We start from the raw sequence: 23,802 nt of genomic DNA on the forward strand, positions 1-23,802 counted from the left end.
TTAGTGCACCTGACTTACTGAACATCATACCTTAGCCTACCTCAGACATGCTCAGAACACAATATACAGAAACTCTGGCCACGCAGCACACTGTAGAGTGTCAGTTGTTTGCCCCGGTGATCACATGCCTGCCTGGGAGCTGTGGCCTGCTGCCACCGCCCAGCATCACAAGAGAGTGTTGGACTGCATATCCCCAGCCTGGGGAAGGTTTACAGTTCAAGATTCAAAGTACAGGTTCTACTGAATGTGCATCTGTCTAGCACCATTGTAAAGTTGAAAAATTGTTAGTCCTAGACCATCTTTTTATACAATTTTATGTGTAGTCTTATTTTATAACCAGAAAGTATTAGTTAGTTCTCTTTCTAGTTGTTATTCAATTTTGGAACAAATGAAGTACTTGAGGTAAAAGTTTCTCAAATTGGGCACTATCAACCCTGTAGTAATCTTACCCTAATGTATGCGAATGGCGTAGGTAGTAAGGACATGTTTCCCTCCCAAAATGATGGCCATTATCAGTAGTCTACTTCTACTTAATTTGCATCTGATTTTGAAGGGTTAGCCACTCTCCCTCCTCTTTACACTCACCTTAATCAAGTTAATGCTCCACACCTTCCACAAAACATGCTAATGTTCATAACAAATAGAGCACTTCAAGCTTTTATGCATTTTACTGCATCTGAGTTGGGTAACCAACCACCAGTACTGATCTCCTTGGAGAAGTAAAGAGGGCCTTTACTTAATGATTTTTATGTTTTTTATTTTTTAAAGATTTTATTTAGTTTTAGAGAGGAAGGGAGGGAGAAAGAGAGGGAAACATCAGTGTGTGGTTCCCTCCCACGTGCCCCCTCCTGGGAACCTGGCCCACAACTCAGGCATGCGCCCTGACTGGGAATCGAACCCATGGCCCTTTGGTTTGCAGGCCAGTGCTCAGTCCACTTAGCCACACAACCCAGGGCTACTTCATGGTTTTGATTGTATTTATTAACTCATGATATTTTACTTAATATCTACATTGAAATTGGAGAACTACATAGATCACACAAATTACATAGGACTAAAGAAGCACAGCACTAACTTTTATACTCCTTGAGAGCGGAGACGAACTCTCATTCACTTGTGTTTCTCCAGCTTCTCTCTCACTGGCACCTTTATTAGATTGGGTCATAGTGAATGCACCTAAGTTGAACTGAATTAAATGGAAACGTAGAATATAGTGCTGAAAACTATAACATTGAAATACCACAAATTATGTTCATTGCTTCATAAATCAAGGTGCCCAAAATTTACCTGCAGTTTTTAGACTTGGCTTTTTGCCTAATTATGAAAACGAAAAAGATAATTATAGTGTGGTAACAAGCTTACAATTATCTAGAATAAGATTATTTTATGGAGTCCTGGTACAAAGTTTTTTATAAAATATAATAGAAGAAAATTTATGTCCAGATGACTTTCTCATATGTATCTAACCTTCTGCTATCTTAATATCTGCATTTTTCCTGCTAGTGCCTCTGTTCTCCACAATTTATTTCAGGCATCTCACTGTAAAATTCTTATTTTACATAAATATTCTTTAAAATGAAGGGGTTTGAGGATATTTTTGTTTTGTGTTCTATGTGTGTGTGTTCAGTTTCTTGCCACTTACCTCAATGGTTTAGACCTAAAACATTCAAAACTTTATTATTCCTTAAGGTATGGTTAAGATTCTAAAGTAATTGTTTGGTTTTGTTTGCTTCTAATCTTACTTGGACCTTAGGTTTGTACGAAGACTGCTTTATTTTTACAAGCCCAGCAGTAAGCTGTATGCCAGCCTGGACCTGGACTTTGCCAAGGCAAAGCAACTGACAGTTGTGGGCTGCCACTTCGCCGAGTTTCTTCTGGAGTCTGAAGAGGTAATGCGCACTGCGAATCTTTTCCAGAGCAGGTCTTTTTCATTCAACTTTCTCCCTTTTATTTCTGAATATGCATAAACTATATTAGAAACATAGGGAGTGAGCAGACCTAGATTTGAATCCTGCTACTTTTGTGACTTTGGGCAAGTAGTTTGCCTTCTGGAACACCTGGTTTTCTCCTTATTGAATGGAAAGTAACACCATCTCCATGCAGCATTGTCTCTGATGGGATTAAAAACAGCAGGTACTCAGTGACTCAGTCTGTTATTAGTAACTTCATCATTATTACATTTTGTGGACTTGATTAAAGTTAATTTTTCTAATTATAGGTACTGAGTGCTTTTCTAACACTATGACATGTATTTGCTTTCAGGATGGGCAAGGATACTTAGAAGATCTAGTAAAGGACATTGTTCAGTGGCTCAATGCCTCATCTGGTATGAAGCCTGAAAGAAGTCTTCAAAACAATGGTTTATTGACTACCCTTAGTCAACACTACTTTTTATTCATTGGAACACTTTCTTGCCATCCTCATGGAGTCAAAATGCTGGAAAAATGCAGTGTATTTCAATGGTGAGCATCCCTAGAGTTTTTTAAATGAAATATGTAATTTAGTAACAGATATGACTATTAAAGGATAAATGGTAATCATAAAAAAATGACTAGTTTAATGAAAAACATTATTTTGGGTGTTTGACCAAAGGCTTAGTTAGCATCAGTGTTGGGTATTTATTCAATTTATTGGTTTATTTATTTTTACATTATTTGTTTTTGTTTCTTATTTTATTGCATTTTTTTCCATTACCATTTATCCCACATATACCCTCCCACGATCACCACACTGTTGTCCATGTCCATGATTCCTTCTCTTACTGTGTTTTCCAATACCATTTGTCCTCCCTGTACTTTCTTGTACCTCCCCTTCTCCCCCCTGCAATCACCATACTGTTGTCCGTGTCCACGAGTCCTTTGCAACAACATGGTTGCACCTGGAGAACATCATGCTAAGTGAGATGAACTAGTCAGAGACAGTCAGGTGCCATATGATTTCACTTATATGTGGAATCTAATGAATGAACTGAACTACAAGCCAAACAGAAAAATAGAAAGAAAAAACTTTCTATCTTTCCTAGATAGAAAGCAGGCTGATAGCTCTGGAGGGGCATTTGGGAGGAAGGAGGGATCAAGCAAGCAAACAAAGAAAAAGAGAAAGAATTTGTGAACAACGACAACAGTGGTGATTCTATTTTTGTCATTAAATGCTTTCTTTTAGAAATGCCTGCATATATTAGGAATTTAAAAATATTTAGCGAATTAACAGCTTGATACAGTAATTTCTAATAATCTTCATTATTTTCTTTCTGATTTTTTAGTCTTCTTAACCTTTGCTCCTTGAAGAACCAAGATCACTTGCTAAAACTGACTGTTTCCAGCTTGGACTACAGCAGAGATGGGTTGGCCAGAGTCATCCTTTCCAAAGTCCTCACAGCAGCCACTGATGTGAGTGTAACAGCAATAATACTATACGTTTTATAGCCAGATAATTCCTTATTTTATAGATTTCAGCCAATTAAAATTAATTATAAATTATGAGAATATGGGATGGAATTTGAGCTTACTATAAAATTTTAGTTCTTCCAAAGAACTCCATATAGAATTCATATTTTTATATAAAGGGGAAGAAACAGCTAGATAGAAACAGAAGTATTTTATTTTACTGGCACTAAAAAAAGTATTCACATAAAGTATTCATCAATTCCAATTTTTCTCCCTTTTCAAGTTGCAAAACTGTCCCACAACAAAGTAAAATGGTTATTCGTGATGGAGTTTGTGGGGTTTTTATTAACATGTTCGTTTGTCTTTATAGGCCTGCAGGCTGTATGCAACAAAACACTTAAGAGTATTATTGAGAGCCAATGTTGAATTCTTCAATAATTGGGGAATTGAATTACTAGTGACCCAGCTACATGATAAAAACAAAACAATTTCTTCCGAAGCTCTCGATATCCTTGATGAAGCATGTGAAGACAAGGTGATGGCTCATGGTTTTCTAACACAATACGCACGCATCCGTTTTTGTTAAGTGTTCAGTTTTAATGGAAAACTGCATGAAATTATAATGTACATATTATGGGTATTTTGAAAATAGAGAATTTACTATCTGTGCAATTGTTAATTTACCTAATAATTATTTATTTTAGGCCAATCTTCATGCTCTTATTCAAATGAAGCCAGCTTTATCCCACCTTGGGGACAAAGGTTTGCTTCTCCTTCTGAGGTAAATTGCAAGTAAATTTTTCTTATGGTTGTGCTTTCTGTTGTGCTCTCTCTGTAGCATGTGTTCAAGCTGGATTCTGGTCTGAAGAAGAAGCACCCTCGGGAGTTTAGCTGTTAGGTTCTGCAAGGGGTCCACGTTAGAACCCGGACTCCTTTAACTGCTCGGTGTTTCTTGGTCATTTCTGGATCTCAGGAGCCTCAGGGCATTCTCTAGACTGTGATTGGATTCAAGTGTTTTTTGGAAAGATTGTGAAAATGTATTTGTAATTGAAGTTACAATAAATAATAGTTGACCTTTTTGTTTTAGGAAGGAGCTGTTCCTAAAGTCTTTTCACTCCTTAAACATATTTTTTATTTGAGATATTTTAGTCTTTAACATTTTTGTCATACCCAATGTTAAACTATTAATTGTTTTTATTTTTAGATTTCTCTCCATTCCAAAAGGGTTTTCCTATCTGAATGAAAGGGGTTATGTAGCAAAACAACTAGAAAAGTGGCACAAGGTAAGTTTGAATAACATTCAATTTGTATGTTATCTTGAGAGACAGATTTGTGAATTTGGAGGATTTATTACATCATCGATATTTTGAAACTTAAGGTGTTAAATATTTAAATTTTATATGAAGTCTTAAATTCTACCTAATTATATTTATATTCTTTCTTAAACTATAGTTATTTGATAGTGAACTATTGATTTTGTGTATATTCTATAGAAATTTAAATCATCTCATTCTCTTTAATGCTTACGTAGTATATTATTGTATGAATGTACCTTAATTTTTATAGCTACTCCTGTGTTGATGGGTATTTGTATTGTTTCCAATTTTTTAATTGTATAAACCGTGTTTGTGGTATATTCTTGCATACATATCTTTCCATACTTCTCAAGTACGTCTATTGGATAAATTTCTAAAAGTATAATTGTGGGATCAGAACATACATGAATTTAAATTTTTGATAAATAACTGCCAAACTGCTTTCTGAAGAGGCCCTACCAATCCCTTCCAAGCACTCTGAAGTGAAGATCGTTCGCGGTGAAGCAGGCAGCGCAGCGCGGTCGGCCAAATGTTTCCTGTGTTTTGGTTGGAAACGTTTTTTACTCTGACCTGATTTTCATCAGCGGGGAAATATATTATTTCTTACCAGAGGTGCTCAAATGACAGAACTCAGTTTCCTTCTTAAAATTTCCTGTGAATATCTTCAGTGCTTAATATTAAGAAGCTGTTTTTTTTTTTTTATGGGAAAAGGGATTCAAGTAAGATGGAAAACAAAATAACTTCTGTGGGCTCCATCTAAAGTGAGGGTGGGGAGTATAAACAAATATTTTGGGTGTGCTAGAACATTTGCATTCATAGTACCTTGTCTGCCCTTTTCAGAAATTTCTTAAACTTCCTAAACAGATATTTATTTTTCTCATATTTATGTTGCAAGATTTGCTAGGTGCCTAACATATTATAAAGTTAGTGAATTTATAGTACCACATACAATTAAAACAACATTATCTTCCAGGAATATAATTTAAAATATGTTGACTTGATTGAGGAACAACTTAACGAAGCACTTACTACTTACCGGAAGCCAATTGATGGTGATAACTATGTTCGTCGGAGTAACCAAAGGTACCATCCACTTAATGGAATAACTTATTGTTGCTCCTCAAATAAAAAATGTAAAGTTGTTTTGTAATAAGTTATTTCTAAAGTTTTCTGAATACTTGGATATTCTGTTTCTTATACTGAAAAAAGAAAAATTTTTCTAAAGGACAGAATAGATTGCTCAAAAATTCAGTGACATCCATAGCGTACTGAGAATACCCTTACAGACATAGCATTCACTTGCCCTCCCCGCTGTTGCTAGTCTTAGCTCCCCTGCTATAACTCTGGACCAGATAAACTGTTATCTTTCTAGAGAAATCCTCATGTCTTTCTGCTTCAGTATTTTTATTTATGCTGGGGGGTTATATATCATAATTCTATTTACCTAGTACTTTGTTACTAGTAATTGTTTTAATTGACATATTTTAACTGAGCCAATAAGTATATCAATCAACTTCATTATACTAGATTACAGCGTCCTCATGTCTACCTGCCTGTGCACCTTTATGGACAACTGGTACACCACAAAACAGGCTGCCATTTGTTGGAAGTACAGGTAAAAACATAATTTGCTTATTTTCAATAGGTACAGTAATAGGAAAAAATCTTAATACTATTGAAGTATCATTTTTGTGAAAACTTCTCAAAAGCCAGTGGCAAAATTGCTTTTAAAGTGTCCATCTTGTAATTGACTTTGGCGTCTTTGTGGGTAATCCTTAGTTGTATTACTAGCTTGCATGCATTTCCTTGATGTATGTGTCACCTTTTTTAAGCTTATTGGTTACATAAAGCCTGTAACCCAGTGAAGGTCTGAGTTTTTTCCTTTAGAGTGTATTGGGGAAGTTCATCTCCTTAGTAAAAACATGACTAAAGAACTGAGTTTCTTCACTCCTGTTACTGGAAAGTTTATCTGAATAACTGATACAAATTCAGTTATCTTGGGTGACTAGCAAAGTGTAAATTGCCCTTTGTTAGTATCTCACTATTGTCTTATACTTCACAGAATGTAAAGGCTTAAGCCAGCAGTCCTTTGAGTCTAGTATGCATGCCAGGTTTATGGCTGTGAATGTGTCTTACAACTAGGTGTTTTCAATAAACATCACCTTTTTCTCCTGTTAGAAATAGTGATAGGAGTGTTTGCGTCTAATATAGCCGTTTAGTTCCTTCTCGTGTCGGTGTTCATCTCAGTACAAAAGATTTGCATAAATATTCTCTATAGTTTCATATATGGGGTGGGCAAAAGTAGGTTTATAGTTGGGAGTATGTGAAACACAGATTTTATTCTTGTATTATTATTACTATGTTAATTATTTGTATTACAACTGTAAACCTACTTTTGCCCATTAAGTACATTAAGTATTAAGTACATTTTTAAGCATTTTATATATAATGATTCATTAAATCAAACCTCATGAGATAGGTGCTGTTACTTTTCATATTTTAGAGATTGGGAAATCAAGGCATGGGGAGACTGAGTAACTTCTTAAGACCACGTAGCTAATAAGTACTAATTCTAGAATATTAGTTAAGAGTCAGTGGTGCTTCTCAAGATACTTTACATGAAATTATTTTAGAATTTTAAATATGCGGACTATACTAAAGGCAAACCTTAAATAAGGTCCTAAGATATAATAAAATACATTAAAAACAGTTGATCCTCATATTTTTTTCTTTCTTTCTCCAGAATATTATTACAGAACTCTGTCACAATGTTCGTACACCAGATTTGGATAAATGGGAAGAAATGAAAAAACTGAAAGCATCTCTTTGGGCCTTGGTTTGTAATAAACATTTCTATAAGATCTTTGTTATTTTTTGATTTTTCTAATTTTCCCATTAATATTAAGTAAATAAAAGTCATTTTATTTGGAACTTGTTCTAGATTAATATTCAGAGACTAAGATTGTTCTTGACCATTTAAATATTATTTTTTTAAAGATTTTATTCATTCATTTATTTAGAGAGGGGAAAGGGAGGAAGAAAGAGAGGGAAGGAAGCACTGATGTGTGAGAGAGACATCGATCCACTGCCTCTTGCATGCCTCCAACTGGGGGCCTTGCCCATGACCCTGGCACATGCCCTGACTGGGAATCGAACTGGCAACCTTTTGGTTTACAGGCTGGTGCTCATTCCACTAAGCCGCACTAGCCTGGGCTAAATATTATTTAAACTGGAAAATAGATGATTAAACTATTAGTTTTCTTGCTAAGGCAAATGGAACATTAATTCCTAAAGTTTCTTATTTAAGATTTATTTCACATTTTATTTTTCTCATAGATGGGATTAAAATTATCCTTTTTTAGCTAGCTTTCCAAGTCTTTTGAAAGAGTTATTATTGTATGAGATTGGATAAAAGTTACTTCTTTTCTTTCAGGGAAATATTGGCTCCTCAAATTGGGGTCTCAATTTGCTGCAGGAAGAAAACGTAATTCCAGATATACTCAAACTTGCAAAACAGTGTGAGGTTCTTTCCATCAGAGGGTATGTCACTTGACTCAGAAGTCTTCCTAGTGTATGACATATTGTTGCACACAGATGGGTGTAAGGGAAGAGTATTTCATGATCCGGAGTCGTCCATTAAAACTGACAGTTCATGAAGTTAAGCATCTCAGGGACGTCCTCATTTAATGTTATTATTCTGCTTTTCTCATTGTAATATTGAAGTTTACCTTACAAATAAACAGTGAACTATAGTGTTTGCCTAAATATTCCAGTAACCTAAATATTCCAAATTTATTCCTTAAGACAAATAGCTAATACATGCTTTGTTCTAAGATTGCATTATGTTCTTTTAAATTATTTCACTGTGATTAATATTTTTATTAGGAAGGTTTTCATGTAATGTATTACTTCTAATTTACCTCTGACTCGTTTTAATACATTGTCCCATGATCTTAACAATTTTAATAGCTTCAAAAGAAAATCAAATGTGCATACCAGCAACTAGTATTTTTTTATTGCTTTAAGAAATCTCATTTTGGAGTTTTAAATGGTCATTACTGCATCTTCTATGTACAGGACCTGTGTATATGTTCTTGGGCTCATAGCCAAAACCAAACAAGGCTGTGACATTCTAAAATGTCACAACTGGGATGCTGTAAGGCACAGCCGAAAACACCTGTGGCCAGTGGTTCCAGATGATGTAGAACAACTCTGTAATGAGCTCTCATCTATACCCAGCACCTTAAGTTTGAACTCAGAGTCAACCAGCTCTAGACATAATAGTGAGAGTGAATCTGCACCGTCAAGTGAGTATTGTGACCAAGTTACGTAAAGTTAAGCCAATGTTAGCATTTGTATTCATGTCACCAAAATTTGCATGTATTTGTCATAGTCCTAATTTACCTTTTCTAAGATGATTTGGCAATAATAGCCTCTTGGAAAATGCATATTTTTTCACAGTATAACATATAGCCACAACCTGCACTGTTCCCTCCCTTTGCTTTCTGAATAGCCTTTGGGAAGTCCTACTTTCTGAGTGAAATAATAAGTCATATGCCAAAAGAACCATTGCTTGTTTTTGCTTGTCATGTAATGTAACAAATAAATGTTTATTTGCCTGACTTCTTAATTTATTTTTCAGATACACAGATTGTTGACTCAGAATATGTTTATTAAAAGATAGATTCACATGTTCATTTTTAAGAAAAGAGCTAAATTTTAAAATTGAACCATGAAACTTAAACGATGGAATGTCAAAAATCAGTTAAATAAAAAATGGTTTGTGATTTTAAGCCCTATGCTAAATGTCATTATGTGTATAAAAGTTAAGACTTTTTTAAAAGAAGATAGTACATTTATCAACCCATATTTCACCAGATCTAAGGTACCATGAATTATGAGATGTACCAGTATTTTTATACCACTAAAAAAGGGGAAAAAATGCTGCTTATTAACATAGGACATATCCCCGATCGCAAGATGCGTCCTGATTTTAGAGATATTAAGTGTGAAAAATGTAGATAGAATGGACAGTATGGAAATAATAGTGTAATATGCGAGTTCATTTGCGATTTCATTTTTGCCTTTCAAAATACATTTGAAGTATTTTATAATTCTTCAATAGAATAGTTAAACATAGAAATAGAATAAAATCCTATAGATGTCATTAAGCCTATGGGTTTGAGTCTTTAACAAGTTAGGCAGTAAATTTAGATGAGTGTCTTAGTACCTCAGGCAAATGAGAAATAAGCATAATTGGTTTAAGTGTGAATTTACAATGTTTTGACTTGATTCTTTCTAAATGTACTTTAAGACTAGGAATTTATTATAAGATTAATTTCTCCTGCCTATTGTGATTTGAAGAATAAACCATCAAGAATCTGTACCAATTAAGTGAACATCCATGGTCAAGTCCTTTTTATTTTTTTCTCTTTAATTTCATCCTGAATATCTGGATGTTTTGGAAACACTCTGGAATAATGAGAAGAAACTTCATGGAGGCTGTACCATGAGCAATCCTATAATTTTCCTTTGGAAATAACAGGAGAACCTCATAATGACGTAATTTTACATTTTATTTAAGCCCAAACTCTGGGCCTCAAGGAAGCTCTGTTTCTCCCCTAACAATATTTTTTTAATTGAGCACAATTTTTTTTGTAGTAACAGATATAATGGAAAAAACAAAATTCTTTTAGGGGTTGAGGGGGTTGAGTGTATTAGTTTCCGAGGGACGGCATAGCAGAGTACCACGAACTGAGTGGCTCCAGACAGAAGTTAATTCTCGTGGTCCTGGAGGCGGGAAGTCCGAAAGCAAGGTGTCAGCAGGGCCGTGGATCCTCTGAAGTTCTGGGAAGAATCCTTCCTTGCCTATTCCTAGCTTCTGGTGACGGCTGGCAGTCCTTGGCATTCTTAGCTTGCAGCTGCCTCACTCAGATCCCTGCCTTGTTGTCGCATAGCGTTCTCCCTGTGTGTCTGTCTTCACAGTGTCCTCCTCTCACAAAGACACCAGTCACATTGGATGGAGGGCCACCCTCCCCCAGTGACCTCGTCTCCGCTGATGACATCTGGAACAGCCCTGTCAGGAAGCTCTGTTTCTGTGGCCTACCAACTTATCCCTTCATTTTTGACAGTGCTTACTTCATATGACTTAAACATTTCTTGAAATATGTCACTGCTAGGTACCATGATTATGCTTGCCTTTTGTGTGTGTCTTTACTAATCAGTCCTTTGGTCACAGGTATGTTCATAATGGAGGACGACCGGTTTGGCAGCAGCTCCACCAGCACGTTCTTCCTCGACATCAGTGAAGACGCAGAGCCAGCCTTCTACGATCGGCCTGGACCTGTGAAGGATAAAAACTCATTCCCTTTCTTTGCTTCTAGCAAACTTGTGAAGAATCGTATCTTAAATTCACTGACGTTGCCTAATAAAAAACATCGTAGCAGCAGTGACCCCAAAGGAGGGAAAATGTCATCTGAAAATAAGACAAGCAACAGGCGGGTCAGAACGCTTACGGAGCCCAGCGTCGACTTTAATCATAGTGACGATTTTACACCCGCAGTACAGAAAACATTACAACTAGAAACGTCATTCGTTGGGCATAGGCACATTGAAGACACTGGTAGTACTCCAAGTATTGGGGAGAATGACTTAAAATTCACCAAGAGTCTTGGTTCAGAGAATCACAGAGAAAACACGAGCCGAGAAAGGTTAGTTGTGGAAAGTTCGACGAGTTCACATATGAAGATACGTAGCCAAAGTTTTAACACAGACACTACAACCAGTGGGATAAGTTCCATGAGCTCAAGCCCTTCCCGAGAGACAGTAGGAGTAGATGCTACGACTGTGGACACAGACTGTGGAAGTATGAGTACTGTGGTAAGTACTAAAACTGTTAAGACAGGCCACTACTTGACGCCACAGTCTAACCATCTCTCTCTCTCCAAGTCCAACTCCGTGTCCCTGGTGCCTCCGGGTTCTTCTCATACACTTCCTAGAAGAGCACAGTCCCTTAAAGCGCCCTCTATCGCTACAATTAAAAGTCTAGCAGATTGTAACTTTAGTTACACAAGTTCTAGAGATGCCTTTGGCTATGCTACACTGAAAAGGTTACAGCAACAGAGAATGCATCCATCTCTATCACATTCTGAAGCTTTGGCATCTCCAGCAAAAGATGTGCTTTTTACTGATACCATCACCATGAAGGCCAACAGCTTCGAGTCCAGGTTAACACCAAGCAGGTGAGTAAATGTATATTTAAAACTGAACAGTAGTGTTTGTACTTTAACAGACTTAAATGTAAAGCATAGCCAGGCCTTACATCTACGTAGAAGCCTCTGACTGACCTATTGTTTACTATGGTAGGCTATAAGCTCCTAGTTACCCGATATGATTTGAAATGGATTCTTGCAGCTGCGAGGGGGGAAAGAAACTCCTTTAGGCCCTGAAAGTAAACATATATGCTTTGCAAGGACAGATAAGTCACAAGCTTTTTTTTATTTATTTCTCGCTTCTGCAAGGATTGATTTTAAAAGGAAGCATGTCGGGGGAATCAGGAGCTTAAGACCTACAATAACAAACAACCTTTTCAGGTAGGTCAATTTAAGGCTCCGAAAGTTGACCTTTTTTCTTTTTTTTTAAATACCTGTGAATTTCAGTGAAATTCTTTTTAGTTTAAGTAGCCGTTATTATTAAGTAGGAACCTAATGAACATTAAGTGAATTACTTGGCCCTCAGGATTCAGCAGTACCGATGGGCCTGTGCTCAAGAACCTTTAGGGCCCAGGTCCCCAACCCCCAGGCCGGGGCCTGTTGGGAACCTAGCCGCAAGGGAAGCTCCTTGCCTGAGCTCCACCTCCATGTCCCCTGCCCTCCCCCCGTGGAAAAAAATGGTCGCTGAGGCCAAAGAGGGTGGGGAACATTGGTTTAGGGAATGTCTGTGCCATATCTAAAGATTGCAGCAGGCTGGTCAAAGTAAGCAATTTAGATATGCAATATTGTATTTGATTGCTGCAAAAGTTTCTTGACCTGTTTTTGTTGTTTCTTGTTGGGCCAAATAGTTCTAAAAATGTTTTTACTTTGAGATTATTCATTTACATGTATTCACTACTTGTCAAGTACCGAGAAGAATGCCTGGCACGTATTATGCATTCACTAAAAGTTATCTGTTATTACTACCATCATCATCATGATTGGTAATCTTTTCTTAATGTAATTCATTTGGCTCTTATATGACCAAAATCTTAATCACATTAAGAAGTTTTGTTTTAATATTGGTAACGTATTTAGTAGATGGGGTTCCTAGTAGCAGATAATTACGTCTAGTATAATTTCATAAATTATGCAATAATGTCTCATTTACCTGGAACACACTGGTTTTGACAGCCTCCTCAATTCAGAACAACCTCTCATCAGCTCACCAACATAAGTCTGTGCAGTGAAGTTCATGAATTGTATTCAAAGGAGGGACCTCTGCACAAACTCATTCAAAGTTTGTTAACATTTATTCTAACACCTTAGGTACTGGTTTTCAGGCCCATAGAAGCAACAATTAGAGGCTACTCCTATGGGCACACTGTGGCAGCAAAGGGCAGCTGATAAAATTGGTAGCAGAGGAGGAAACTTGAGTACTACAAGAAAGCATTTGAGAACTGGAAGACCACGCAGCCTGGTAGCGCCCAGTCGGGGCAGTGAGTAGCGCAGTACACCGAAGTACACAGTAAGAGTGTCACAGCGCACTCACGGCGCAGTACAATGGCAAACGTGCTGTTCATTCTGAACTTCCAGTGAAGTTTGTTGTCTCTCACTGAAGCAGGCATTTCTGCCCACGTTGGTGAAGGCACAGATAAAAAGTTGTAGTGCTTAAATATTCATAGGAATAAATTACAAAGACATTAACCCCAAGTTGTTTATTCTCTAACCAGCCTGGGTTTTTAGGATCTTATTTCCCTATTCTCTGTTAGAACAGGAGAAGATTTGGAAATTTCCTCGAGTAAAATGCTAAATCACTGGTATTATAAAGAATGGATAAGCGTTTTTAGTTTTGGGGGAGAGAAAAAGCAGTCAACAGAAAATGGAACAGCTTATGCAGAGGCGTGAGACCGTAACAGAACTTCATGTTCATCAAGTCTTTCACTCATTCTTCAAATTGTATTTAGTGTTTACTTTGTACTGGGTTCCATGGAGGAAGAAATTGTGTTGGCATTAGTCTTCTATTTCTGTTCTTGGGCTAGTTGAGAGAAAATAAAACTGGTTGATAACTACAAGTTTACTTTAAAATAATGGTTTTGAATCCAGGCTGAGAAGATTTTTTGTTTGCTCATTTTCTTGTAACTCTAGAAGAGTAGGCATGCTGATACCAGTGGTGTGGTGGGGAGCATGGATCCGACAGCCCTAAAAACCTGACCTCACTGAGAGAGGGCCTTGGCGCGCAGTAGAAAAAACACTGAAGCAGGGATCCTTAGTCCTGAGTTCTGACCCTGGCAATGTGTGAAGGAACTTGGACAGAGTTGTGAATTATGCTGTAATGTCTCATCCTCCTGGAATTCAACAGCTTTGCAAACCCCAGCAATCTAGAACCAAGCCAGACACAGCTCTCTGTTGTTCGCCATTATAAATCTCTGTAGTAAATACCTATACTTCAGGTGCCGCCTCTAGCAGAGACTGGGCTAGGTCAGAAGTTTTAAGCTTTTAAATGTTGCTTTTTAAGTAGAGCAATTCTTCCTTTACAAAAACATTTCTGTGGAAACCCAGTAGTATCTGGAATAGATAAAGATAGAGCTACTCTGGTTGAAGTAGAGATTGAAAAGGCAAGTAATCCAGTAATTCCTTCTGTCCATTCCAGCAGACCTTGAGTTTTGTGGAGTTAGAGAGGTGTAACAATACAATTTAAAAACTATTGGCCTGTTTTTTGAAATTCATAAATTTCATTTATTAGTGATTTTTAGGTGGAGATTAGTAGAAATTAAGAGTGGTTTTTGCTATGATAATCTTAATAGCGATTGTTTATGAAGCATTTATTTTGTGTGCTTCACAAATAATTCTTTGCTTTAATTCCAGGCTATATTATTACATTTTAAATGACTTGGGCTTCCAAATATCAATATACATACTGTGGAACCTTGAGTAGTTCCTTGTATATTCTCGTACAAAGCAGATGTCTAGTAAATATTTTAGCATGTCTATTGCATAAACAAGAATCTGAGAAAAGTGTATCTTATATCAGTAGGCCATATTTGTTAGGGAATCACTAGTAAGGAGTACATTGAGGAAACACAGTATTTCATGTAAGACTATCTTGTAATTACAGATGATACCACTTTTGTATTTTGTTCTCTGTCTTCTGTATTACATGAATCTAATGTTGATGAGGCATTGAAGTAATTACTATTCAGAGAATAAGTAATTCTTCTCATTTTTCATAAAAATAATAAGGAATTGTACCTGGGTGACCATAACAGTTATTTTTGGTAACAGTCAACATTAATTATGACCTTTTGTATATCAATTTATAACAGCTGAATATTTCCAAGTGTTTATATGTTCTTAGTTAATAATATGGCACTGTTTAGTTCTTGGCTAGCTACTAGCTACTTATCTTTTATGAAGATACAAAAATAAATTAAAATTTCTTTATGTAATTAATACATATTACAAATCAAGAAACTAATGCAAGTGATTTTTTATGGTGTTATAGGTTCATGAAAGCTTTAAGTTATGCTTCGTTAGATAAAGAAGACTTATTAAGTCCTATTAATCAAAATACCCTGCAGCGATCCTCCTCGGTGAGGTCTATGGTGTCCAGTGCAACATACGGGAGCTCGGATGACTACATTGGTCTTGCTCTTCCGGTGGACATCAACGATATATTCCAGGTATCACTCACCCTGTCGTTCTCTTACCAGCTGGTTTCCTGGGTTTTTGTGTTCTATAGCTGCTTGCTAGAAAGTATAGAGTGAAGACTAATTTGGAAGAAGTGATTTTAAAGGCAGTTTTGTTTAAAGAAATTTTATGAAAATTATTTTACCTTCCTCAACTGTTACATGTTATCATTTAGTGTCTCCAAGTCCACAGAATGTTATCTTCCCTTCTGATGCCTTAATTGTTCATGAGCATCTCGTTAGATTTCTTTATCAGAATATTCTCTATAGAAATTGAGTGAATTCCTAACCTTGCTTTGTAGTCATATTTGACTTATTCCTTACTGGTTTTTTTGAAATGGAGAAATAATTGACATATAACATTGTGTGAATCTGAGATGTACGTTGTATGCCCTGCTTTTTAACCCTCGGTCCTGTTTGTCTCACACAGGGCAGCACATGTTGTGCCCAGTCTCATGAGGTCGCCCTAGCCCCATGAGACACTCACACATCCCCAGAAGGCACACAGTCAGTACTAAAGAGGTTTAGTACATTCTAGTACATTCGCTCAGCGGTTTAAGGACGTTGGGGATAATTCTAAAATAATTACTTTAATATCCATTTAAATCACCAAGAATAGATAAGGATTTAAGAATTATTTGTTATTTTGTCAAATTTTGGTAATTTAACCTTCAGTTAATTATTTGTTATAGGTTCGTGTGCTGTAATAATTCTATTTAAATTGCATTTCATTTGATTTTGCTAATAATTCATAAAGTGGACTTATTGTTTATAGCAGGATTTACCATGATTTATATCTGTTTTAGGTAAAGGATATTCCCTATTTTCAGACTAAAAATATACCTCCACCTGACGACCGAGGTCCAAGAGTGTTTGCTCATGATGCGGGAGGTAATGTGCAGTTTTGTTCTCAGGCTTCTCTTTATAGTAAAAAGAAAAAAAATTACAGAAAATTGAAGAGAATGTTCTTTTTAGTAGGATGACACTACAAATCCAGGGATACTTACATTTGGACCATCTTTAAAATTATACCAAAATAATTGTTTGAGTTCATTTAAAATTAAACCACAAATGTGTGTGTGTGTGTGTGTGTGTGAGAGAGAGAGAGAGAGAGACTTAAAGTGTTTCTTCAACTAAGTACCCATCCTCTAAGAAGACAAAAACTAGATCAGTTACTTGTGTTTTTAAAAAATAGTGCATGAAAAATGTGTGACACTAATCCTCATAGGTCTGTGAAATGGCCATCTGGGCAAAGGAGAAAGATAATGTACTTATACATTACATGAACTCTCTTTGTTATCAACTGTGATGTTTTAATGATTACATGCATCAACCACAGTTTAAAGCTTTGTGATCTTGAGTACTGTTTTTAAATCAATACGTCTTTAGACTCAGAATTATTACTTCTCTTTATGCAAATATTGGGAATAATTGAAATGATGCCTTAATTGTACAGTTTTCCATTTTGAATCTAAAACCTCATTAAAGTAATATAAATATATCTGTTGACTATATTATTTTCCTAATTAAAGCAAATTATTATTTTCTCTTCACAGTTAAGGTTACATTTTGAGTCATAAAAAAGAGTTCTGGTTTTCTTCCCTTGCTTCCCTCCTTTAAAATTCCAAGTAGTTTAAGGCACCTTGAAAGAATTGTCATTGATACTTTCTTTATCAGATTGTTTTGTATTTACTCACACTCAGGTCTTCCATCTGGAACTGGAGGTCTTGTAAAAAATTCCTTTCACTTGCTACGACAGCAGATGAGTCTTACGGAAATAATGAATTCAGTCCATTCAGATGCTTCTCTGTTTTTAGAAAGTACAGAAGACACTGGACTGCAGGAGCATACAGATGATAACTGCCTGTATTGTGTCTGTATTCAGATTCTGGGTTTTCAGCCCAGTAACCAACTAAGTGCAATATGTAGCCATTCAGGTGAGTGATTATGTCCTTCTGGATGAACCCCCTGAACTTGAATTTGTCGATCATCCCTCTTACCCCATTCCCATGAGCTCAGCCTTAGTTGAGTCATTTACAGTCTCCCTGTTGGAGTGGTGGTGTTTCAGTCTCCAGTTTGGCTCCTCGCTTGGAATTAATTCCCTGACAGTTCTGTGCCGTCTGTCCACACCCAGCACCCGTGACCTGTGTGTGATCTGTCCAGTGTCTTTGTTTACCATTCTCCTCCCCCATAGTTTACGTGCCATTACTGATTGACTTGAAGTTGTTGGCAGATTGTGTTCTTTTTCATGATTCTAGGCATGGCTTACATGTTTTCCCTGCTGTTTCTCCTTGTGCCCCCTTCCTTACACACATGGCAGCTCACACACAAGCGCACTGTCTACTTAGCAAGTCTGCCCCGTTCCGAATGTCAGAGGTGTTCTGTCTGAGTTAGCCGTTGACACTCCTTCCTCTCCACTCTCACCGCCTTTGGACATAGATCGCTTTGGATCATTACTGCTCGGTTATTTTTTCCTTCCCACTTACTAAGTTCCTTCAGAGTATGGCCTGATATTATATCTCTTTAACTTTTATAGTGCTGATACTTAACTACATCCTGCTTTGTATAGTAGGCACTCAGTGTGTTTTTGTTGAGGGAGTAAATGAAGCAGACCCAGATTTAGCTTTTTCATATCACTAAACAAATGACATACGTTAGCAATTTCACATTAGTATATAAGTGTTTAAAGTATTACCATAGATTCCTTTTCTTGGTGGATATCACTTAGCTACCCTCAGAAGAACCCAGTGATGACCAAGTCCTCTGGACCACCTTCCAAGTTCCTCCTTGGTATTACGATTCAGAGCTTCCCAGCTGGTGGGTACAGCACACTGCCGTGCTGCAGATGGGATAGGGCATTCTGGGGAATCCGTGCCCCCCATGGTTCCAGGCCCCAAGAGGGCCTGGGTTTTCCAAACCCCTGGATGAGGCCCTCCCGCTGTGAACAGCCCGGTGAGTGAGAAGGCTTGAGCAGTGCTGTTCGGAAGCGTGGCACACAGCAGAGGAGATGCCGTTGTGCACCACTTGGCGGCGTACAGGCAGCGTTTACGGCGTTTTCACTTGTGCACGTCCTGCTCTTCCATCGGTCACTCGGTAGTACTTACGAAGCACTTGCTGTGGGTTTTCACTGTACTTCCTACTTATTATCCAATAAGAAATAGGGAAACCAGCGTCTGTGCGCCCAGTCACAGTCACAGCTAGCGCTAGTCCGTCTGTCGTCCGTGGCTGGGAGAGGCAGCACGCAGCGTCGTGGCGTGCGGGGCCTGTGGGAGACCTGCTGCGGTCAGAGGTGCGACGTGAAGTGTTCCGTGGAGGGAGCACCAGTCGGGGAGTGCCTCTCCGTGGGGAAGGGATCACCGTTCACTGCCAGAACCCATCTGAGGGGTGTGAATGGATGGGGGCTAATGGTTAAAAAGTCACCGAACTTTTATTCATTCGTGCCTTCAACATAATGTTCATCACACCACCACCCTGGGTCAGCTGTTAAACTAGATGCCAGGAAAGCAACTGGGAGAGAAAAAATAAAGACGTTATTCTTGTACTCGTTGAGCTTTAGTTCAGTGGGGAAAGAAATTAATTAATTGATTGGTTGCTCCATTTATCAGATCAGTTAGTTGTACAGATATAGTCCTGCATTTGTAAATGCCGTCCGGGATAGGCACAAGTATTAGCAAAGGAATATAGCAAAATAGTCAGGTCAAAGAAGGAACTTCTGAAGAAGTTAATACTGAGCTGTGGTGTGAAGAATGAATATAAGCTAGCTAAGAGAAGGCCAGAGTAGAGAGAATTTTAAGACAGAGGGAAAAGCCTGAGCAAAGGTCTTCTCTAATGAGAGCGATACCGGTACTAGAAGGAACCAAACTGACACTTGTGCGGATTGAACTCAGAAAGTGAGGCGGGTGGGGGGCACAGGAGCAGCCTCGCTACCCAAAGTGTGGTCCGCGAGCCAGCGGCTAAGCATCAGCATCAGCATCACCTGAGGCTTGGTTAGAAGTGCAGAATCTCAAACTCCACCCACGTAGAGAGTCGGAATCTGCACTTTTACAAGACTGCTACATGGTTCAGGCACACAGCAGAGTTGGAGAAGCACTGCTGTGGGCTACAGTGAGGGTTCTGCGTGCGGGAAAGAAGATGTCCTTATCCATGGCAGGGCTAAAAATATAGTCCTACTAGGGTATAGGGGGGATAACTGGAAATGGAAAAAATAAAAATAAATAACAATTTAAAAATTAGTCCTACTGTTTAATGATCTGTTTAAAGGGATGTGAAGATCTGAACACAAGACATTTCATTCTCTGAAACTTGCAGCCCAGTGGCAGTAGTGATGGTAGTGGTAATTCAAAAACTGCTGAAGCTCAGAGGAAAGGCTACTAGAACACGATGTTTAGTAACATTTTATTCTGCGTCTTCCACTGTCACAAATGTTTATGCATTGCATGGTTCTACTGTGCAAGGCAATGTGTCAGCCTTTCAACATCTAGTATTATATGTTTTTGTTGGGTCTACTTTGCATATGCCACCACATTTGCCCTGGTGTCTAACGAAGAGTGGGAAACCCTCGTATATTAGACCAGGCCATCTGGGAAAGTAAAAGCCGTAGAAACAGTCAGCCAACTCTGAGAGACAACGGCAAGATGAGTTTGAATGTCTAGGTTACTTGATTGACAATTTGTAAGGAGTAAGTAGAAACTACACTGGGGAGAGGAAGGCCTTATAAATGTGCAGTGTTGGTTTTCAAAGTTATTTTAGTTGTAGAACCCATGTTTTAATCAAAATCCTCACAGAAGACCAGTGGTACGCAGGTGATGGAGGGGGCATGATGGCCTGGATCCCCCCTCTGTCTGGCCGTGCCCAAGTGATGAAGCGGTGGGGTGAGGGGCAGGAAAGGCCAGGGCTTGCGGAAACACTGCGGACCCCCAATGTGGGCATGGCGGAGCAGTGAGCTTTGGTGTCCAGGGAACTTGGGCTCTTAAGTTGTTTGTGTTAGAAATCATATTCTCTCGTAAGTCCTGATGTGAACTGTCTCACTGTGCTCCTAAGGGAACTTTTGCTCACTTTCTTTTACATCTGCTGCTGCCCAAGAGAATTGGTTATCAGGTGGTTATATTTTTAGAGATAGAGCTCCTCACAGAAATGTTGAGTTTTTTATTAAATCATTATTTCAGCATTTCCCATAAGCTATTTGGGATTTAGTAGGAAGAAATAAGCTTATGATTTTTTTCTGAATTAACCATACAGATTCATATCATTTTTGCTTAGAGCTTTTTATTTTTTGCCACACACTTCATGTCTGCATTTTTAATTAAAAGATAAAGCTACACTAGAGTATTATTAATTAAAAATAGAGGAAACAGTAAAAGGAAACTACTATAGTTAAGCTAAACATCAGTCATGTAGATAAAATGATTCAGTTTATGAACATAATGTTTCATCCAAATTAAAAATAATCTTGAAATGTCTTAAATAAAAGTGTGTTTAAGGTTCATTGCCTTGAATACTTCTTAAGAGAAGATGGGAAATAAAGGTCCTTAAAGGCGAATATCATTAACTGAGCATATGTGGTTTTGCCTTTAGGGAACTCAGATACTAAATTATCTTCCATGCAAGAGAAAAAGTAGGCCAGCTAGCTGTGTTCCTCTCCCCATTTCCAAGAGCTTTTGCTTCTCCTTATCCTGCCGGTTTATAAATAGTGTGCACATTTTTCCCTCATGTTCTCTGAAGTTTCCATGTAACACTAAATTATGTCATTTAAAAAGTTCCTTCATATGACTTAATGTGTTTCACATACACAAAAATGTATCCTACATAAGAAATGCCTTGTGTTATTATTTTACTTAAGATGCTGCTTCTCATTTCCAAAAAGGAATGAACTAATTACTATATTAGAACCTGACTTATCTAGAGAACTGATTTTTTTAAATTAGAATAAATGACATCTTTAGAAATAGAATGCAATTCTAACAAGTTAGAAATGTTAGGAGTTGTTACTGGTTTAAAGTGAGGCTTAAATAAGTTAGTTTACAACTTTGTAGAAATAAATCAGCGGAAGAAAGCATAGCTTCCTTACTGTCACTCGTACTGTTGGGCATTTTCTCATTTCACCCCCGGGTGGCTCGCCAGCTGAGCCTGAGATAACCTTCGTCTCGTGCCTGGCTGTCCAGCGGTGCTGGTTTTTAAGCGTGTCTTCAGTTCTCAGACCTTTTGGCAGTAGGTTTATTCTGAAAATCAGTGCATAATTTAAGTAGCATGTTTTACTACTTAATAGTTACATGATTTTCTTAATAACTGAAATTCTAAAGCTATGCTAAATTTGTAGACATTTTCCAACGAGCCCAAGTACTTTATGTTTAGTATCACACAAAGAGTAATCTCGGGGGTGAGTAGGTGAGATGAGGTGGTGATGTTTTTGTTCTGTGGGAAACAACATAGGAGAGGTAGCACATACTAAGATTGGTCTAGTTTCCCGGACTGTAAAAAATACGCTTTTTGCCCTGGGCAGGTGGCCCAGGTGGTGGGAGCGTTGTCCCGTGCACCAAAAAGTCGCAGATTTGATTTCCAGTCAGGGCACAACGTGCCTAGGTTGTGGGTTGGACCCCAGCCCAGGTGCTTATGGAAAGCAACCCAGTGCCTCTCAAGTCGATGTTTCTGTCTTGCTCTCTCCCTCTTTAAAATCCATAAACACATCGTTGGGTGAGGATTTAAAACTTGTGTGTGCACCTTTTTCCCCACTCCGACGGGTGCTGTGGTAGGAAAGCACGGAGCTGCTGTGCAGAGGTCTTGGTGTCCCGCCGTGTGGTCTCTCCTCTCCGAACCTCTCCTCCCCCTAAGGTGGAGGCTCTAGCTAACCCCAGTGCTTTTGGTGGTGCTAAGCTTGTGTGATTTTATGGGCTGCCCAGTGTTACTCCCTTAAAGAATAACCAGAGACTTCTGATTTTCACTTACTCTAATCATTTAAGTGCTCGGAAAGTTTTTAAGTTAAAAAAAATTAATGTTATTTTAGCAATCCTAAGATATTTGGTTACTTTAAAATCCCATCTTGGAGTACGTTTGCCATGATGGGTAGTATAATAAATTTAACCCTAAGGAATAATACGGTAAGCCAGGGAAATAGATTCGTATGTTGATAATTATTAAATGGGGAAAAAAGTAAGTCATAGAATAATACATAGAGTATAATCCCACTTTACACCCTAAGAGCAAAAGAGATAAAGTTATAATAGCAAAAGACTTGAAATTACATGTGGACTTTAAACTGTATTTTTCTCTGGAGCGTGAGATTTAGTTTGGGGGTGGAAAGAATAGGAGAGGGATAAATAAGACGTCTTCAGTTTTTATTCTGCATACATTTTACTTGCATTTTTAAACATATATTAATACTTTCATAATTTGGGAAAATAAAATCTTATGTATAAATGTCTTCAGAATTTAACAGATTTCATTATCTGAGTAACCTGAGTTTATTTTGAAAATCTTCATCATGAAAAATAATTGTTGAAATCTGGCCAGAAATGATAAGGAACATCTCTGTGGCATGCAGTGCAAGCATAGGCATTAAGCCATTGCAATACTTTAATTGAAGTAACTAATTTCTCCTTCAGACCTTCAAGACATTCCATATTCTGATTGGTGTGAGCAGAGCATCAATAATCCCTTAGAAGTGGTTCCCTCTAAGTTCTCGGGGATTTCTGGCTGTAGTGATGGAGTGTCTCAAGAAGGCTCAGCCAGCAGCACCAAAAGCACAGAACTGCTGCTAGGTAAGTTTTCAGATGCAAATCCAAGCCTTGTTAACAACCCTAAGTGTGGTTGTTGCTCACAGTCAGTGTTAATTCAAGTTGTCTCAGAGCTGTGACATCACTTTTGGTGAGGCGTGTTTAGCCAACTGTCACACTTTCATCAGCCCCTGTATGGACCCTCTTAGCTGTCCGCTTTCATTAGGAAGAGTTTTGTTCCCAGATGATCAGCAGAGCATGCGTAATTTATCTGTTTTCAATCTTTACGTAAATTTAACAAATTCCATGACATAATCGTTTTCTATTATGATATAGGTAAAATATTTTAATCTTCTTTTCAGGTGTTAAAACAATTCCAGATGATACACCAATGTGCCGTATACTCCTTCGCAAAGAAGTTCTAAGATTAGTCATTAATTTGAGTAGTTCAGTTTCAACTAAATGTCATGAAACTGGGCTTTTAACGTAAGTTAATACTAAGCATGGGTATC

At 37.8% G+C, this 23,802-nt stretch overlaps 1 protein-coding gene across 3 annotated transcripts in view; it reads left to right on the forward strand.

Moving 5' to 3' along the window:
• RICTOR (RPTOR independent companion of MTOR complex 2) overlaps positions 1-23,802 on the forward strand; it is a 97,355-nt gene that overhangs the window by 67,313 nt on the left and 6,240 nt on the right. For 2 of the 3 annotated variants that reach the window (XM_028506251.2, XM_036020194.1), the window contains 18 exons: positions 1,754-1,889; positions 2,263-2,462; positions 3,263-3,389; positions 3,757-3,921; positions 4,091-4,167; positions 4,591-4,669; positions 5,676-5,785; positions 6,230-6,317; positions 7,446-7,538; positions 8,136-8,242; positions 8,780-9,009; positions 10,941-11,943; positions 12,223-12,294; positions 15,398-15,575; positions 16,388-16,472; positions 17,285-17,518; positions 23,180-23,335; positions 23,653-23,776. In XM_028506251.2, coding sequence (XP_028362052.1) covers positions 1,754-1,889; positions 2,263-2,462; positions 3,263-3,389; positions 3,757-3,921; positions 4,091-4,167; positions 4,591-4,669; positions 5,676-5,785; positions 6,230-6,317; positions 7,446-7,538; positions 8,136-8,242; positions 8,780-9,009; positions 10,941-11,943; positions 12,223-12,294; positions 15,398-15,575; positions 16,388-16,472; positions 17,285-17,518; positions 23,180-23,335; positions 23,653-23,776 — 3,264 coding nt within the window. The remainder of the gene's footprint in view (positions 1-1,753; positions 1,890-2,262; positions 2,463-3,262; positions 3,390-3,756; positions 3,922-4,090; positions 4,168-4,590; positions 4,670-5,675; positions 5,786-6,229; positions 6,318-7,445; positions 7,539-8,135; positions 8,243-8,779; positions 9,010-10,940; positions 11,944-12,222; positions 12,295-15,397; positions 15,576-16,387; positions 16,473-17,284; positions 17,519-23,179; positions 23,336-23,652; positions 23,777-23,802) is intronic. The other variant, XM_036020192.1, reaches the window with a different exon arrangement.

The sequence above is a fragment of the Phyllostomus discolor genome, chromosome 3 (assembly GCF_004126475.2).
Source record: "Phyllostomus discolor isolate MPI-MPIP mPhyDis1 chromosome 3, mPhyDis1.pri.v3, whole genome shotgun sequence".
Lineage (NCBI taxonomy): Eukaryota > Metazoa > Chordata > Mammalia > Chiroptera > Phyllostomidae > Phyllostomus > Phyllostomus discolor.